This window comes from Colletes gigas, unplaced genomic scaffold (genome assembly GCF_013123115.1).
Source record: "Colletes gigas isolate AHSC1104 unplaced genomic scaffold, ASM1312311v1 Colletes_gigas_Sc00026, whole genome shotgun sequence".
NCBI classification, from domain to species: domain Eukaryota; kingdom Metazoa; phylum Arthropoda; class Insecta; order Hymenoptera; family Colletidae; genus Colletes; species Colletes gigas.
In genome coordinates, this window is record NW_025106655.1 from 248,723 (window position 1) to 268,270 (window position 19,548).

Genomic DNA, 19,548 nt, shown 5'->3' on the forward strand with positions numbered 1-19,548 from the left:
ACTCGTGACATCGACACGGTCGAGAGTGGCGGCTCGGGCAGAGGGTAAGCGTTCCACGGCACGTCGCCAGGGGTAGAAAACGCCTATCGACCCTCCCTTCCGTATATTTTTTTCATTGCACGCGCGGCGGAGTTTCATTCGCGGCCGCGCGCGCGACTGCCTTTCTTCTCGTTTGGTGTTCTCTTGGATGTCTCCTCCTACCATTGCCACGTGGCTCTGATATTCGCGAGAGCAGTTTCGCCCCGAGGGAAAAGAAAAATGCGCAATGATCACCGATATCCTGGGTGTCTGTCGTTTGCCCAAGACACCTGTACCTATACCTTTTTTTCTCGACGTTCTCCAAGAAACCAACCCCCCCTCGAGACGATCAGCTACGCGGAACGAAAATTGTCTGCGCGGCAAAACGCGGAGCCGCGACGTTGCGAAATCGGTTGTTCGGTGACCGGTTCCGTCCGATCAGCGAATTTGATAACAACGGGCATTTCTCTCGGGCCAGCCGGAAAGTCATTAAGGGTGTCGTGCTCGCATCAAGTCCGATCCGTTGTTATTCCACGGCGACGGTGACCGTAGCTTCATAAATAGGCGACATTTCATACGTACCGACGGGTCTCCGTGACGCTTGTTCGTGCCCGACGCGACATGACGTACGAGCGACAGCGGTCGGACTTGGCGGATTTCCGTTCGAAATAAATATGTATCTGCTGGCGCGGTTTCCGACTCGGCGCGGGCATACGCTCAGAACTACGTATTGTTTTTTCAATTTCTTCCTCGTTTTTTTTTTCGCACTTTTCAGGTTCGCGCGACCACGCGCGCGAAGAACAGAGAATTTACGAACCTGGTAGAAAAATATTGCTCCGTTTTCCCACTTGGATCCACGCCAGAGAATAACGAATAATGCCGGGCTACGTTTCCTCTGATAATATTTACCAATAGGAAGCGGGCTCCGTCATCCGGGGATTAAGGATTTCGATCCAAGTCGAGTAGAATTCGACGACCAAACGGCGAGGATAATTTTATCGGGAGCGCCGGAACGTATTTACAGAGGGATCGTTTAAGTAGATCGTGTCAAGTTTTGCGCGCGGTTGTTCGTTTCCTACGGTGAGCGAAAGAATAACGATCAACTCCTGAGCACCGGTTTACAATTGTAAAGTGACCGTGGACATTGACAAGGAAACTAGCACCCCTACAGCGGGGGAAAAAATTGCTCGACTCAGCGTGAGATACTCTTCGGGTCCGACGACGGAAGCTCGTAAATGTCACTGTGGGATACACTGCCCCGAGTACATTCGCGTTCGTGTAAAACGAAAGCTGCCATAATCGGTATACAGGGTGGTCCACGCAATTGTTTCAAGTCATAACTCCGTTATTATTGGATTTCCGAAAAAATGCCAAAGGAAAAAGATAAATGGTTCGAAGAGCACTACTGTTTGAGCATCTTCTTCAATAAAGACATTTTTTTAAAATATCTCGAGATCTAATAATTGTTTTGCCATGGTACCCTAATCATTTTTTACGTAGAATGAACAGAAGAATCGATCTGTGTAAAAAAAAATATGCATTTCTATTTAAAGAAATGATGCAATTGTTAATTGCACAAGCACTGCGGCTAAAGGCCTACAGATGTAGTGCTCTTCGAACTATTTCTCTTTTTCCTTTAGCATTTTTTCGGAAATGCAACGGAGTTATGACTTGTAACAATTGCGTGGACCACCCTGTATAGTAAATATCATTATTCGGGAGATTACACTAAAGGAGAAGAATAAAATTCCTTTTTCATCGGTTCTGATCTATTAAGGGGCCATTCTACCTTGTAGGCATGAGAAATACATGTTTCTTTGTGATTTTTTTTTACGGTCTATTAAAGAGCGATTAATTTTGGGTTTTGTAGATATATTTATTGTATATTTAGCTATATTTACGAATTTTTGCAACCCATAATATCTATTGATTACGCTCTTTTTGTTGAACAACAAACAACAGTTTTTACGAAAAAAACAACGATGTTCTTAATGTAGATGAGTGTGGTTATAGCATGAACTAGAATCTTTTCAAAAATACAAAAAATGGCAAAATGGCAGCTATTTTACGAAAAAATACTGAATATTTTCATATATTCGGTTGGTTTTTTGTTAATAAAAAATTATTATCCTAGTTCATGCTATAGGGAGACCAGTTCTAAAGATACTGTATAAATTTCATGTTGATATCTTGAATAGTTTTTTCGTTATCACATACGCAGTGCCGAAAAATGTAGTTTCGAGAAAAACAGCTTTAAAGTTTCACGTCCAATTGTTATACCTTCATTAGCTTTTCAAATTTCAATTTAATATTTGGTAGATATATTCTCAAAACTACATATTAAAAGAAAATGCAAAAAAAATTCAATTTTTGTAATCCTACAAAGTAGAAAGGTTAAAGTAGAAGTCCAGTTATACCTGCGTGTGGTACATTACAGCAGGCTATAACTTCGTTAGTTTTCAGAATTTCAATTGAATATTTCTTAGATATATTTTTGAGGCTACATACTAAAAGAAAACGGAAAATTCGATTTTTTAAATCCCACAAGGCAGAAAGGCCCCTTAAGCGGGAGGAAATCTCGATGCAGCCTAGCGCCGCGGTCGATTAAACCGGAAACCAAAAACAGATCCACTAATAGGTTAATCAGGATCGAAGCAAATTACGGGTGAATGTCGAGCAGATTAGGGTCCGCCCTTGCCAATTAGAGGCCGTATTTTAAACTAATTCCGAGACCAGTGGGCCGAATAATGCGCGCCGTGGTTTTCACCTAATTATCCCGACGAGCCGACAATCGGTCCGAACAGCTGTAAAATTCGTGACGCGAATCGTCGGGGGTTTTTGCCGCTCTGGACATTTCCGGATCGTGTTCCGGGCGAAAGCGGAAACAAGACCGAGAACTATTAATAATCCCGTGAAGACGGCGGAAGTTGGCTGGAACACGACGGGATCGAGAAACAATTACGACGCGACGGACGCGAGAAAGAGCCGGAAAATTCATCTCTTCTAGGCAGGGGAACCGAAATTGATGGAATCCACTCGACGAGCCCGAGCACCGTAATAATTATCGCCATGCTCGATTACGTCGTTGCCGAACCGTTCGTTCGTAAAATCCTTCGTTCGCTCATTTTCGCGATCGGTTTCCCTAATCTACGATTTGCCCCGCGATATTATCTAAAACGTATCTCCTCGCTTCTAGAACCATCGATAGGAATTGGGTACTGTGGTCTAGTGACTCTTGAAGGAAATATTGGTTTTCAGTTCTCTCATGCGAGGCATATGCTATATTGGAGGGACTGAAGTACATCAGGAACCCTAATAACAATGACAAATTCATTATCTACTCAGACTCTATGAGTGCACTTACTGCTCTTCATGTTACTGAACCCAGAAACCCTATTATTAGACAAATTATTGAGAAGTACAACGAAATTCTGTCAAACAAACAAGCTATTGAAATTATGTTCGCGTGGGTTCCATCACAGATTGGAATTGCGGGAAACGAAAGGGCTGACAAAGTCGCAAAAGAGGTCGCTAATTCACCCCGTCATCCCCTCGATACACCTATCTATCAGAAAGAAGTCTTCAAATCATTTTTCAAGATTCTCAAAGAACACTGGAACCTGTCCTGGAAAAGTGGCCATAAGTCACACATTCATCGTATCAGGAATAATATCTACGAGATTAGTCCTGCATTATCGTTCAACAGGAGGCACCAAGTCGTTTTAACAAGGATAAGGATTGAAAAACCCACCAATGTGCAACACCTGCCAGACTGTTAATTCGATCGAGCATATCACTACCTCTTGCCCGAAATACCAATGGGAGAGAACATTCTACCAAATTGATGGAAACTCCAAAGAAGTAACCAGTACTGCAGATTCTTGCTCAAGAGTACTAAAATTTCTTAAACATATAAACATATCTCATTTAATTTAACTTAATCTCTGTGTCTAGCGTACCTTATATTTCAATGTTAAGTGCATAAAACTTTTTCATTTTATATAACCTGATGCTATATCAAACGTTTGTAAGGTATCGTGGTTGCTAATGACTCTAATGGGTTGATGCAACAGTAAAAATTAAATAAAAAAAAAAAACCGTTGATAGGATTGCCGCGCAAGCGATGACGAACCGGTCCAACGGATACTTTGCTCGATTCGCTCAAACTATTTTTTAGACAAGTTCAAGAGCTTGTTCGTCGCGTAGGATAGGCAATTACGAAGGGAGAATTAATCGTAATAGGTTTTAATATTTCCTTAATACGAAAATATTGTTTGTCGAGCACTAACGGGGACTAGACAATAATTTTCGATTATTTCTTCAGGCGGTATTTCGAAAATCCCGAGAGAATTCTCGCGTTTTCCACCGTATTGGTTCCATTGTCACCTTCTATGTATCGCATGGTTCTGCTCGGTGTTCCTTTGTAAAACGCCACGACGCGACGCAGCTTCCACGAGGATCCTTCAGACGTCTCGTGATGCAAGACGACTTAATTGTCTGCGCGTTTCGCGAAACTTACTCGCGTTTACGCGTTCCTCGTCGCGACGACGATCCCGTGCGAGGAGATCGCGTAATTAATGCGCCTCCGATACGCCGCTCCTGCCTCTCCTGCTTCTCCTCGTTTAGGACCGAGATCCCTCGGGGAATGCGAAAGACAGATAATTTTCAATTTCTATTGTGTCGGTGGCTTACAAAGGAGCCCTGACGGCGCCAGGTGAACGAAGAATCTCTGTTGATTCGACGGAGCCGGGTGATCTTGGTGTTTATTCCGCCGTAACGAAATTCCTTTTTTATACGAACAAAAACAGAATTCGAAGGGAACAACGTTCGTTTCCGGAATCGTACGAAAAAGAATATAATAAAAGATGAGCCGTATAAAAAGTGTAATAAGAGCGGAACGAGTAGCGCGCGGCATACTCGAGGATAATTGTTCTAGCGCAAAGCGGGCCATTTTGAAGGATTTTTCGCTCGTAAAATGGCAGTGAAACGGAGGCTCGAATAACGGACGGTAGTACAGAACAAAGGACAACGCGAACACAGAAAACTAGGCAGCCACTCCGCGAGTCGTCACTTTTCCTCGTTGGCTGGCTCCCGCCTAGGCCGACGGATTCGAATTTCTTTCCGTCCCAAGTACGCCGAACTGGAGCAGAAGGTGCTGCGATGTCGAAAATCGCGACGAACGGGGCTGTAACCGGTGCAACCGGCGAAGAGAGATCAGGCCCGGTTTGGACGAGATCGCGCGACCGACTGGCATCGAGTCGCGTACAATTCGCGGGTCAGAGTTCAGGTCGAAATCCAGGCCTGGTTTCGTTTCGAGAACCCGTTAACTCGACTGTTTCTTCGACGGATAACCTCCAGGTTGGGTCAGCGTTCTCCTCCGCGCAAGGTCCTCTCTGGTGTCGATGGACCAACGAGCCCATTTGCAACCAAGAGGTATCGAGAAGACTCGCTGGAATCGGAAAGCAAGCGATGTAAAGGGGATCAAGGCGAAGGGAAGCACGAGAAATTCATAAAGCCTTTCTTAAGCCGGCACAGCGGAACGTCAGTCAGTGACCTTTTCGCGTCGGAACGATCCGCCTTGGCCTCGAGAGGATTCTGCCTGGAGTTCGTTTGGTAGCAGACGATGGCGTGGCCGAGAGTTCAAAGCTCTCGCCACCCCCCTCTCCCTCCTCCCCTCCCTCGACCACCCACTCCTCCACGAGCATCGACGTCGAATATTATCCTCTTTTTGCCCGGCTATATCCCGCCTTGGAACCTTCTCCGACCTCGCTACTTCCGAGTGGCCCTCTTTTATCGACCCTCGTTCGATGCTTTGTCCGACTCACCCTCGCGCGCGACTACCTTCCCCGTGGATTCGCGGATCTTTGTCTTTTACTAAAGATCACCGAGCCACTCTCGATAACAATAATTGTCTCTAACAACAATATATGCAAATCGAACGGCAGGCCAGGGTTTATCGGTAGCGAAACTGTCCAAGCGTTTCTTTCACGAACGTGTTGGTTCGATAAATTCCACTAATACAACAGTTTCACGTTTCAATTTTCAGAAAATATTATCGCTGCTGGTTTATAATTTCGAATCGTCGGCCAACGGTAAAAGTAGTCGGAGTGAAATTGGTAGAGATTTCCTCGCGAAGAGGAACATAAAATTTCTCCGGCTGTTTCATAGTTAACCGGGCGCGGTGTGCAATTTCCAGCGGTTTTCTTCGTTTACGAAGCCGCGTGGCACAGCGAACTTCTCGTTGAATCTACGTCGCGAATTATTGGCTCGGGTCCGGGGACTCCGCGAAATCGAGGAAACCGGGCTGGCCCGGTCGGTGTAAACACTGATTTAAGGGTGGCACTTTAAAATTACTCTCGCGCCCCAGCCGGTTAAGCGTAACCTAACTTTCACGGTTTTGACCGGCTAAATCCTCGCCGGGGAAACTTATCCGAAAGAACTCTGCACGGATATCACGATTTTGTTTAATCATGCTTCTTTGCGAGTTCCACGACGGTCGGCTAATTAGAAAGTTAAATCGAAGTGATAGTGCTTCGAACATCCCGCCTGAAATAGTTGCAGTTACGATCGCACGTTTGAGCGCGAGTACCGATCCTTATGGTTCCGCGAGGAATCCGATTACGCGTTAGAAACTTCCGAAACCTTATGATCGAATATTACTACTCGATTCCTGATACGCACTATATCTCGTTCATTCTGCAGAATCACCCGAAGAGAGGGTAGAGACGACCAACTCGAGTAACTTTCTACAGCGAAACCGGGGAACGAACAGGGATGAATTGATTTATCGGAGTAACTGCAACAACCGTAAGTTACCCGAAGGCATCGTAATTTTGTTTACATATGCTGCTTTTGAATGGCAAACGGCCGATTAGACGATCAAGTTTTCCACGCAGAGTGAAAATTCATGTTTGCGAAGCACAACGACCCCCATAAGTCAGACTAAAGCTAATTTAAGCGTGATATTTCAATTCTAAGGTGACGCGGGGAAATTATTTCTCCAGAGATACTGGTTAGATGGAAACTAAGTTCCACGCAAGTAGAGCGTCGTAAACGCGAATGAATTTGCTTCCCTGGACTTCCTTACCTCTTACGATCTATTCGTACCAAGCTACGAGTGCTTTCCCGCCAGCATTTACAAATATCAACGTCGACCTTATCGTTCTCTTTCTCAGCACTTTCTCGAACGGTCACGCTGGAAGTCGAGATATTAACTAGTATCCCCGCCAGCGAGACATCCGCCAAATATTTATTTTATAAAGCTGTAAGGTTTCTTAAAAAGTTACGTAACTTTTACGAAAGGTATAAAAAAAAAAAAACATAGGAATGTAGGGGCACCCGAGTCCTTCCCTGTCGCCATCTTTTCAGGGATTTTCGCGAACGAGTCGTTTGCGAATTGCACACCCTCGAAAGCCAGTCAGCCTCCTCAAAGGGTCGAGCGGTGGATCATGTTCCGAAGGTAGTTCCAATTCTGACCAATCACCGACACGTTCACCGCATTCAGAAATAATAGTTGCAAGATACAGTGGACTCCCCGGATCGTAAACTAACGATTTCCTTTCGAAAAAAATAGCAGACCCGTTTCTTTGGTATCGTAAATTCGATTCCATCGAGCATCCGGACTGTAGAGGTCGAGAGGACATCTTGGAAGTTTCTCTTTGAACAAGTTTGACCGGAAAAAAGGCGGGCTTCTAGCAGAAGTCACGGGGCCGATGCATCCCCTTCGGATTTACCCCGACTCGTTCCTCGACCGAGCTCTTCTTTCTTCCGCGAGCCAAGCTTTTCGATCTAGTCCCTGCAGCGGGCATTTCCCCAGCGATTGCCACTCTTCGTTCCAACTTTGTTTTCTCGATTGCGTTAGGTTGACGTGTCGACCGATAAGCGCGACGAGGGCCGACGCGACGCAGCGCGGAGTCGGTTCTGTCCTGGAAACGCGGCGAAACTTGCAACGATGGCGGCCGTGGTGTTGCGCTTCCTCGATGGTGACACGATTTATTCAGAATCGAGTCGGAGAACTTGGCCGCTACCCGGATGCAGCCATCGCGGCGGGATAGACGCGATCGTATGAAAACGATCGGTCGCGGTATCGACAGTGGCAACGTTTTGTACCGACGATGCGAACCGTTAACGCGATTTATTGAAAGCAAGCGAGCGTAAACTGTCGCGCGAGTTGTATGTATTTCGTTAAAATATCGCAGCGAGGGGAATTGTATTTTAGTCAAAATGTCTCGTATGGAAAAAACGGTTTCTATGGAACCGTTGGGTATATGTATCTAGTTTCCGAAGGAAGATCGCCGGGTCGTCAACGGGAGCAATCTACGAGACGGGTGTCGCTCAATGAAACACAGCCACGTCCAGGCCGGGCAATAACCGATGATCTTCGGAAACAAAATTTCCCAGCGTCGACTGCAACACGGTTGGATGTTGACCGGAGAGTGGCCAGCGGTGCCGCCTCCTCCCGCTTCGCTTATCGATTATGAAATTGCACCGGATAAAGCAAACGAGAGGCCGTGCGCGACCTCTGTCGAGGGTGGGTTTTGCTCGTGCGCCGGTTAGCTTTCCGATTATCGGATGACAGACACAGAGCGGGCGTTATTTCTCTCTCGCACTCGTTGCTCGACTTACACATACCTTTGTCAGGGTACACGGCCGCGTTACACGCGACCCGCGCATCGCTGGAACACACACGACCGGTTCCGCGCGGAGCCAGCACGCGCTCTCTGTCATACTCTGCCCCCGTCACTTTATCTACCTATGACGCATCATCCAGTTCTCCGTGACGCGCGGGGTTATCGTTACCCCTATCTGTCTCTATCCGTTATCCAAGCGGAGCTTCGTCTCGTGGCAAGCTGCTCGCCCGCGCTAATTCCCTACGGCCGGCCATCGCATCGCATTAAGGTCGATTTATACTATCCGTTTACGGTACGGCGCGGTTCGGTTCAGGCAAATGCCCTCTTGCGTTTCGGCACGTAACGTTTTGGTTCCGTGCACGGCTCATCTCTCGAGACCTCGCTGTTCATCAGGGTCGGTACAGCGAGCGGACGTGACTTCTCCGCTACCTTTGAGGATCAGGCCTTCGAGACATTTTTACTCGAACAAATTAGGATACTGGTCCTTTTAATATCAAGGAACCTCCAAACTCCACACGGGACTTGGAATCCTTGGAACTCTTCTTTACTTTAAGAAGTCTCGCGGTCGTTGGGTATTTCCCAAATAAGTTAATAACAACGCAACGTTCTCGCTCACTCCTGCATGGTCTACCTGGACACTGGACAGCGGGGAATGTTGCAAATTGTCATTATTGCACGATTATCGAAGTATCGCCTGTCCCGACACGTTCAAAACCACCGTGTTACCCCCCGTTTCCTATCGGACCACTCGACGGGGCTTTCCTCGCGTTAAGCCCTCCCTTCTGTTCCCTTCTTCGTGCCCCGTACTCCTAATCAACGCGGCTATCGCCAACAGATATATATGCTGGCTCACACCTTAAGGGGGGACCTCTATGTAGAAATCCGAAATTAAGCCGATTTTCAAGAATTATTTCGAAGGATAAAGAATTAATAAATATTTGTAAGGTTTTGAGGACTATTTAGAATATACTTCAATTTCATTTTGCAATTTTTTTTGTTCAAATAAAATGCAAAATGGCGGAGGTACAGCATGATTTGCTAGAAGCGTCGCAAGACGTCTTCTAAAACGGTGTACAATCTAGTGTCGGTTTTTATTATCCGAATCTGCTTATCAACGAAATATGATTAGTAAACTGCGGATCTTTATGCAAATTCACATTTTTATTAATAAAATTAATGAAACGGAAGCTTCGCGGAGGGCTGTCTCAACCCCTAAATATAATAATTCGTATCATACTTTAAGTATTTCTTATATTTTTGCATATTAAGTGCATTCTGTAGTTTCTTGAGAATTCAAATTCCCCATAAATGCATAAACATCCGCAGTCTAATGATTAGCATATAACAATAGTAAATGGATGAACCGAAGATATCGAAAGAAAATTAAAAATTGGAAAAATGGCAGACCTCGGTGCAAAAAGCTTAATATTTCAAAGAAGACTTGTATTCGTTTTTGCATTAAAAATGATGTTTATTTCCGTGATTTTAACTTACTTTTAAGTTCATCCATGAGACATTACTACCATTAAAATGTGTATTAAATTTCAGTCGGATAAGTTGATTTTGAACTTAGCGGAAAAAGAAGTTTCGAGTAAATCGCGTTTAAAGTTTCGGCAAGAGAAATATGTATGATTTTGTGGCTTTCTGGCTAATCTGCTATTCCAGCACCGTATAATAATTATAATCCTTCTGCTTCCTCAAAATAGTCATTTTGCTCGCGCTGCACGAAACAACGAATACAAGTCTTCTTTGAAATATTAAGCTTTTTGCTCTGAGGTCTGCCATTTACTATTGTTATATACTAATCATATTTCGTTGCTTAGCAGATTCGGATAATAAAAACCGACACTAGAGTGTACACCGTTTTAGAACACGTTTTACGAAACTTCTAGCAAATCATGCTGTATCTCCGCCATTTTGCATGTTATTTGAACAAAAAAAATTGCAAAATGAAATTGAAGTATATTCTAAATAGTCCTCAAAACCTTACAAATATTTATTAATTCTGTATCCTTCGAAATAATTCTTGAAAATCGGCTTAATTTCGGATTTCTACATAGAGGTCCCCCTTAAATCCTTGCCTCGAAATAATTTCCATACTCGATGCAACCATCGATATCGAACCCAACCAACGGAAAGCATAATGTTAAAATATGTCTGAGCAAAGTTTTGTAAACCGTAACTGAAATATTTAACACAATGGAATGATATAGAACGATAAAACATGGTTTCACCGCGACGGTCGGAATAAGAAGGAAGAAGGTCTGTTGTACAAACGACGAGCAGATCGCCCATAGAGATCAAACAAAACAACCGAATAATTTGCGCTAGTAATAGCACAGATGTCGCGATTAGCATTAGAAATCATATTTTCAACACATAGAAACATAGTATTTTTCTATTGTATTGTACTGTACTGTCACGGCGGATGCACGAGACGGTATTTTAGCCGCACCTTCGTTTTTCCACGCCAAACATGCCCGGCTGTTTTCATTCTCGTGACGATGAAGAGGCTGGCGATCGATCGGTTGACGCCTTTGAGAACGCGTCGCGATAACTATCGTCTCCGGCAATTATGATTTATTAGACGGCACTTTTATCGTTAATTGCCGTCTACTACTAGTTACTGGCTACTTTGTTGCCGGTTCGACCCAGTTTTCGGTAACACGAAGATCAACTCGCCCCTCTTTCAAAACTTTTTCTTCGCATACGCTTGCTTCCCATCGATTTCTCGAGAGAGACTCGTACACGAAATGGATTAAAAGAGGTAATTGCATGTATGAGAATAAATCGAAGGTAAGGAACCTCGGATGATGTATACAATTTCGAGAACTCAGCTGCTAACAAATTATTTAGCGAAAAATAGCGCAGGATTTTTGGCATCTCGAAACGAACAATTCGACGATAAAATTTCCTAAACTAATTCACAGTAAGGGAGAACTTTACAATGTTCGAGTAAAAATGAATTACAGACGGAAAGAATTATATGTCGTTACGATATCGTACTGTACGTCGATTCGCGTTCGTTTCCCGCGGCGACATCTCTTATCGTGACCGCGGAAGTGCATAGAAACAGTATCTATCGTTGTCGAGCCTGCACTCACTTGATTCGATTAGAGACGAGTAGCTCGGCTATATTTTTCCCCAGCATCGAGTACAGCGTTTCCACGAAGACCAACACTTTCGGGTCTGTTCTCAACCGAGCTTCGCTACGATGATCCGGCGCCGATGGCAGTCTCGTTGCTCCTCTCAGCGTCGAACACCTTATCGCTGGTTCTGGTCTAGTGTCTCGATGGATCAAGCTGCAACGAAACAGAGGATCGTCAGGATAGAAGCATACTGTAAATCATTCTGCACGGGTTAAATGTCTACGTATCATCAATGATTTTGGGCTAGCAAAGATTAGAAATATTTATTTAGTCGTGGTCCGACCGATGCGGAACACCTTTCGCGAAGATTCTCGATGGTCCGTTTATGACACGGACGGGAGTGTTAGTTTATTTCTCGTTTAATCACCAAGAATATTTTAGAGTTTATTTTTCTATTACCGGCAATTTCATTTTCGCGATAGTAAAGTTTATTTCAGTCACTTCGAGCTTTTCCATTTATTTTAGCCTTTAGAATTTCGTTTCGTTTAATAACCGATCGAATCATAAACGAGGCATCTTTGGCTGCATCGCTGGGCGTTCGAGAGCACCCCCATGCGTCCCATTGCCCTCACCCCCGCTCTATCGGGGTTGGCAAAAGGGCGTTAATATTAGTGAAAATCGTAGCCTAAGATCCTGATTGGGAATAAAGACCACCAATCCACTCGCGTGGAAAATCTTCGAAGTTTCGTGCGCGGATCCCGGACACTTTCGAATGAGACTCAACAAGACTCGCAAAGAATACACATCAAACATAGTCTCAATAGATAGTCGCGCTCAACAGAGCTTATACAAACAAAGTTACAGTCCACATACATTTTTTGATAGGACTTCAGAATTCGCTGAAGACTCCTCCGCGTCGTTTAATCGTCGCTGTGATGCATAAACAAGTCGTCATCGATGTTTCGTTACGAGGATGGGAGTTTTACACGGTACAGTGAAAACTCGATAAATGTCGCTACTCCGGGTCCGGTCAGCAACACTTACGGAATAGGAGAATCGTCTTTCGAATTTGATTGTAGTTTGCCGACGCTTCGAACGTAGAAAGAGTCAGTAGCTAAAGAAGAAAGAGGGACTGAAACTCGGATTTATCGCCCCAGTTTAAATATCCGCGTCAGTGTGACCACACTACTGCACAGAAGAAAATTTTTTATTTTTTACTTTTTGTTAATAAAAATTTCACTATCATGTTGGGGAGATTTCTCTGATTAAAATGAGGCTAAACACGATATAAATCGGTCAATATTTGGTAGCATAATATTGAATTAAATATTGTACTTGCGAGTCTTTCTCTCTTTATTTATCCTTCTTGTGCTGTCCTTTTCTATGTTCGGAAATATCAAAGAACGACGCATCGAGGTGCTGGCTACATTTATCGAACGGGAGGTAAGTAGCTATTTTCAAACGGAACGGTTCCACCGTTTCGTAAGTGATCAAAAACTGCAACACTTATGAAATAGGGGGTTTCGTTAGCTACCACTGTTCGATAAATGTACCAATCCACTGACCTTGCGAAGATACGAGTACACAATATTTAATTCAATATTATGGTAACAAATATTGGCCGATTTATATCGTGTTTAGTCTCATTTTAATTAGAAAAATCTTCCCCACATGATAGTAAAATTTTTATTAAAAAAAAGTAAAAAATAAAAAACTTTCTTCTTGTACAGTAGTGTGGTCACACTGACAGGGACATTTAAACTAAGTGACGAAGGCAATAAAGATTTTTAAAGAAAGCCGCTACGTCTCCGGTTACACTTCGCCTCACTGGTTCAAGGGGGATCCCCCTAGTGGTGGGGATAAAAATGTATCATTTATGGAACAGCTCTTGAGGACATTTATCGAGTTTTCACTGTATTTCGGTTCGTACGACATCAAGTTCCATAAGATGCATAGTCTGCACCTTGTTAGTGGTTGCAGGTTCTCCTTGACATCGTGAACCCTCGCAGGTACAAGGGCGCGTGATATATTATGCGTGCGGAATTAACGCGTCGTCGCCGCAAGACTTTGTCCGATAAACCATCGACCCTTTGCTACCAAGTCGGACTTGACTCGCGATCGATAAACTGGACTTTCGTATAATAAAGCAATTTTCGACCATCGAACCGTTAAAATCACGGGCGCTTAGATCGCGTCGTTGCCTCGAATTATCGCTCGTACTCGACAGGAACATCTTCCGCGTGGCCGATTTCGCGCCATTAGCCGGAAACGCGGGAACCTTCGGCGGTTCCGGGCAAAGATTTGCCGTCACGGAAACCGAACGGAATCGAATTGCCGCTGCAAGCGAAATCTACATCTGCAATCGTCGGTGTATGATATTCAAAGTGGATCTATCTCGCGTGCGGCAGCAATTTTCCCTTTGAAGGGAAACGCACCGGAAAAAATACGACATACGGTTTGCAATATATTACTTTAAACCAGGGATTTCCGCAGAGCCCGCCGCCAGTCATTTTAGTAAATGCTTTAGACTCTCGAGGTAGTTTGTATCCTGTAAAATTAATCGCGATCTCGATATCTGTTCGACGTATGCGCAATTGACCGAGCACGGTTATTTCTTACGGTGTTCTCTCGTTACCGCGATCAACTTATCAGAGCGAACCAAAATCACCGGTCTAAGGAATGGTTGGCTGTCATCGAGTTAACGTATCCTGAAAACCCCTCGCAGAGACTGTTAAGTCGAAAACGAGTCTGGCAAAAATGACGGGAACATACAGCGTCAAAGGCTCGTTAAACTGTGTGGCGTAACGCGGTCCGTGGAAGCCAGGAACGCGGTGTACCTTAAACTCGATTAAGGGGGACCGACGAGATCGTAAAAGCGGGTTGGCTTCATATCCGGAAAGATCCATGGTGCGTGATCTCACATATAAGCTTTCAAGTACGTTGGTAATCTGGCCGGAGAGATACGGAACGTCATCCTATAGTGCATAAACACAGCGTGGCTGTATGCCCGAAGTAAGCCTATTAGCGAGCGAGCTTATTAGAGGATGCCATCTGACCCAAATTCCACGTTCCTATAGGCCGGAGGCGTACCAACGCGCGGATACACTTAATACGAATTTACGATTAATGCTTCGGGGCCTGAGCGCGCGACGCTCGTCGAACCGTCTCGCGCGAGTACCCGACAACTTCGCGACCGAGGGATCCAGGCTCTCACGTTTACGTATTTAAGCAGCGTCTTGCCCCGTCTGCTTCCGATGAAATCGGAAATTTGATAAATTCGGTTAAATACAGTCCCTGGCCATTGAATTAGGACCACTACAAATTTTATGCGTTTTTCGCATTTTCCGTAAAATTAAAAGACTTTTTGAAATTGTAATGATATAATTTCTTAACTACTAACATAATATACTACTACTGTACATAATATTGTTAACACACGTTAATATCTTGTATTTCCACCCTTTGCTTTGATGACAGCTTGTATCCTTTCCGGCATGCTCCGTATACATTGCTTGATCATATGCTTTATGTCTTCATTATTTTCCCATGTATCTGTAATTTTTGTTTTCAATTGTGGTAATGTGGTGATTGGAGATTCATAAACTATTCTTTTAAGTAGGCTCCAGACATTTTCTATAGCATTCATGTCGGGAGAATTGCCTGGCCATGGGAGCAAAGGGATATTTTTTGATGAAAGCAAGGTTTTAACGGATTTGGCTCTGTGACATGGTGCTCCATCGTGCATATACGTATATTGTGATCCTACAGATGTGTAAAATGGAACCAATCGGGTCTCTATGACATCTTCGTACTGTTTGCCATTCATAGTTCCATTAACAAAATAAAGTGGGCCTGGTCCTTCAATTGTTATACAGGACCATATCATCACTACTTGTGGATGTTTTACCGATTACACCACGCAATCTTGATGGAATTGCTCATGTGACCTTCTTCGGACAAATTGAGCTGTTTCCGTAACCGTTTCTAACCGTGTTTCATCACTGAAGATGATCTAATAAATATGAAGAAATTGTAAAAATTTGAAAATATAGTTAGAGTCGTAAAATGATTTTCTTAAATTACCTTTTCCCAATCTGCTATGCTAAGATTGGAATGAGCCTTTGCCCATTCCAATCGAGATTTTCTCATTTTGGGCGTTACTTTCAGTCTTTTTACTGGTCGTCTGCATCTGATATTGGCTTCGTATAAACGTCTTCTGAATGTTCTTTCAGATATATCCACTCCATCGTTCTTAAGACGTTGCACCAGTACTCTTGTAGTCACGTGACGGTTTTCTAGTGCAGTTTTTATAATTTTTCGGTCTGTTCTCGGTGTGGTTTTTCGTTTACCGCGACAGGATGACCGTTTGTTTGAAAACTGCGGCCCATTCTCCTTCATGCATTTGGCGATTCTCATCACTGTTTGATGCGAAATATTAGCATTTTTCGCAATTTGTCGCTGCGAAAAGTTGCCACTCTTCAGAAGACCACATACATAGGCCGTTTTCTCACTAGTAATGTCCTGTCGTTTTCCCATATTTCATAAAATGCACTTACTAAAACTCTTAACGCTGACTTGTTATGAACGCTTCAACGATTCAGTCACAACTGATTCTCTTCTTCGTCATTTGAACTTTTAAAGATCTCTCATCCTTATGTGCAACACATTCTCATCATGTATATACAAACAAATCTTGAATTCTCCAAATCTGACCTCACGCGTTATCGACACTTGAGTCTAACGTAAACGCTGGAGCGGCCCTTAATCGCTCGTCACCCACACAATTTGATTACTACCACGATAGTAACAAATCAATTGTTATGTAACCATCATTATTAACGTATTTAGTAATAATTTAAATGACCTAAGACAATTTTCCATATATGACACACTGTTATAGGCATAAAAGTGAAATTTTCGTACGTGGTCCTAATTCGATGGCCAGGGACTGTAGAGATGTTTTTGGTCATTGGACGCCGCGGCACTGCGCGTCGACGATCCATTTTTTAAAACCTGATAAAATTGACTGAAAATGTGGTACGAAGATATTTGAATATCGGAATTTGCAGCGCGAACCGTAAATAGGACGCGCGCGTCCACGCACGCTTTCAAACGAGCGTTTTCACCCCCCACGGAAGCTCTTTATTATCGCCGATAATTTATGATCGATCCGCTCCTGCTTTCTACCTTAATTGATATTACCTCGAGTTCAATTTAATTTGCAACTTTCTGTTTTGACGGGCTCCGGGTTAGAACCGCGAACTCTTCGACTCCGAGATCCCTTCTTTCAATCTCAACGATCGTGTAACTTTTGCCGATAAATTTTAAATAGATACGACGGCAAAAATTCTGATCGCCTTGTTTTTAAATCTTACATCGTATTGGCCAGGAGCATTATTTGTTCCGCGTTCGTTTTCTACGGAGTTCGGTCGCGATTAGCGAAATCCACGCGTTGTCTCGCTCCGCTGCATTAATCCCGCTTCCGTCGCGTCGTGTTTGCAGTGCGCTTGACGGTTCGATAGCCAAAAGGAAAATCGTAAGCTGTTTGCAAACTCCGCGTGATCTATCGCCGGCATCGTTAAAGTGTTTTGACGGAGCTGCTACGTGCAGTCTGCGAGACGAGAGAGAGGAGGAGATACAACTACGCGTACCTACGCGGAGGAGACTATGGAGGTCTAATGGATGACTAGAATTATTCAGGGTGCAGTTGGTTGGAATTCGACCCTTTAGTTAACAACATCGACCACGATCGTATGATTATTTGAGGTGGTGTATCAACGGTATTACAAGTTACATCAACATCCTTGTGAATCTCTTGTAAGAGCTTCCTCCGGGTACAAGCTACGCTCGTTAACTTTCGAGCTCCTCGTCAATAATGTACAGGGACGTAGGATACGTAGGCGGTTTGGGTTTGTTCGAAACCGATCTCAATGTTCGAGACAAGAAGTCTGATCGTGCGAATATTGTCCTGCGAATCGCCTGCTTTTTTTCGTCTGTTTTTCTTAGGCTGCGTATATAGAGGTTAAATATCCTAATTTGTGCGTGTCGAAAGGGAGGAGGGGAACGCGTAAAGAGAGTCCCGGAACGGCACGACGCTAATAAAGGCCTGCCGAGAGCGTCGCAGGCCCCTCGAAAAGCAATTTTCGATTATAGCCGCCATTGTCGCCTATTGACAGCCGATTAAATTACATCGAGAATTGCTTTCAACGTGGTACAGCGAGAAAGAGGGGATAGGGAAGAACGGGATCTTCTCGAGTTACCGCCTCATATAACAGCGCCTCGTACTTTTCGTGCGGATAATCGAATTACATCCAAGGCGTTTTCCGCGATCCCCTTTTTCTTTCTTTTCCTCGTCCCCCCGCTATTCCAGTCCCAGTGAAACGCCGCTTCTGTCGACCAAGGCTCTCGTTCGGGACGCGTCAATCGAGGGAGTTGCGATCGATTCGATGCACGCTCGCTTTCGGGGAACGCGCGGAAAATCGTCGAATATGCGACCAAGAGGCAAAGTCGTTGACGGAACTTTTATTTTTGCGGAATTGGCCTCGGTAAGAGGCGAAGTCTTTGATGGAATTTGAAAGGGAAATAACGCGGCGAACGTTTCGCGTCGTTGTTTCTTTCTACTTTTCGCGGGGACGCGACGCGGACCGAAAATTTGCGTATAGAAGCGATTTCCATCGTTCAGCCTTCGTTTCGAAATTGCACGCTATTTTTACAGGCGAACAAGTCCAACTTGCAATTTCGTGAACTCTCCGATTCGAAACTTGGGGCGAGCCACGCGCGAACAAGCCCGATCCGGGGATTCGACTCTGTTTAGGTTTTACGGTGAATCGAAAGTTGCCGGCAACCAGCGCGGCGATTAATCATTCCAAGTGTATCGAAACGGGCGCGTGCAGCTCTGTGAAACCGTGTATTTTCCGTGCGCTGGGATTCTCGTTAAAGTCACGGGAACTTCTCGGGTCGGGACGGCGATGCTGATGGATCCTAATCGGTGCTTTCCGCGCGGAACGCTTTGCGCCGCGTAATCCGAGTACATGTCGTCTGTGTGCAACCAGTCGACTCGTTGTAGACGCCCGTGTTACACCCGAGGAGAGAACCTCGTGGAGTTTCAGCGAGAGCTCGTTCGATCCCGTCAATTGCTCGAAATCGTCCAACGGAGCGTCGCCCAGCGTCAATGTGCTTCTCCCGTTCCTCTCAAACTCAACGAACAATCCAATCCTAACGAATAGAAAAAATCTATCACGAGATTTTCGTCCCTCTTTGCTATGCTAACGAGCTAACAAACCTTTCCTCGCTGAACGAGATTTATTTAAGCAGTACCGATACACGAACAACGCAAAACTTTCCCTGGGGATGATTCTAACCAACTGGACGAATCATGCTTCGAACGCCAACAAAAGTATCCAAGACCACGTTTACCGTTAACTATCGTTTTATCTTACCACCTGGCAGCGGAACTATCAAAGTTTCGTCCATTTTTTAGATGGGAAAGAAAGTTTTGCTGGCAACGCTCTTCCATGCAAATTACCGCCAACACCTTTCCTTCCGTTTGCTATGGTTCCTTAACGCGTCCCCGCGGTAACCCTTTTCCCGTTGAATTCGTTCGTGTTACCGTGCCGCGTTTCTTTCTATTTTTACCTTTCGTCGATAGTCATCCGGCAGGAAACGTCGACTCGGAGATCGAGAAAATGTTTCCGGCGCACGCAAATACGTGCCATCGGGCGCAAGAAATATCAGATACCGATCGTTCGTACCTATTTGCTCAGTTTCCATCGAACCACCGAGAAACAATTAAAACGACTCAACACGCAGAG

General features: G+C 44.5%; 1 protein-coding gene across 4 annotated transcripts in view; it reads right to left on the reverse strand.

The window, feature by feature from the left end:
- Positions 1 to 19,548, reverse strand: part of LOC122401634 (bifunctional heparan sulfate N-deacetylase/N-sulfotransferase) — a 253,772-nt gene that overhangs the window by 26,541 nt on the left and 207,683 nt on the right. For all 4 annotated transcript variants that reach the window (XM_043403874.1, XM_043403875.1, XM_043403873.1 and 1 more), the window contains one exon: positions 11,753 to 11,950. In XM_043403874.1, coding sequence (XP_043259809.1) covers positions 11,753 to 11,950 — 198 coding nt within the window. The remainder of the gene's footprint in view (positions 1 to 11,752; positions 11,951 to 19,548) is intronic.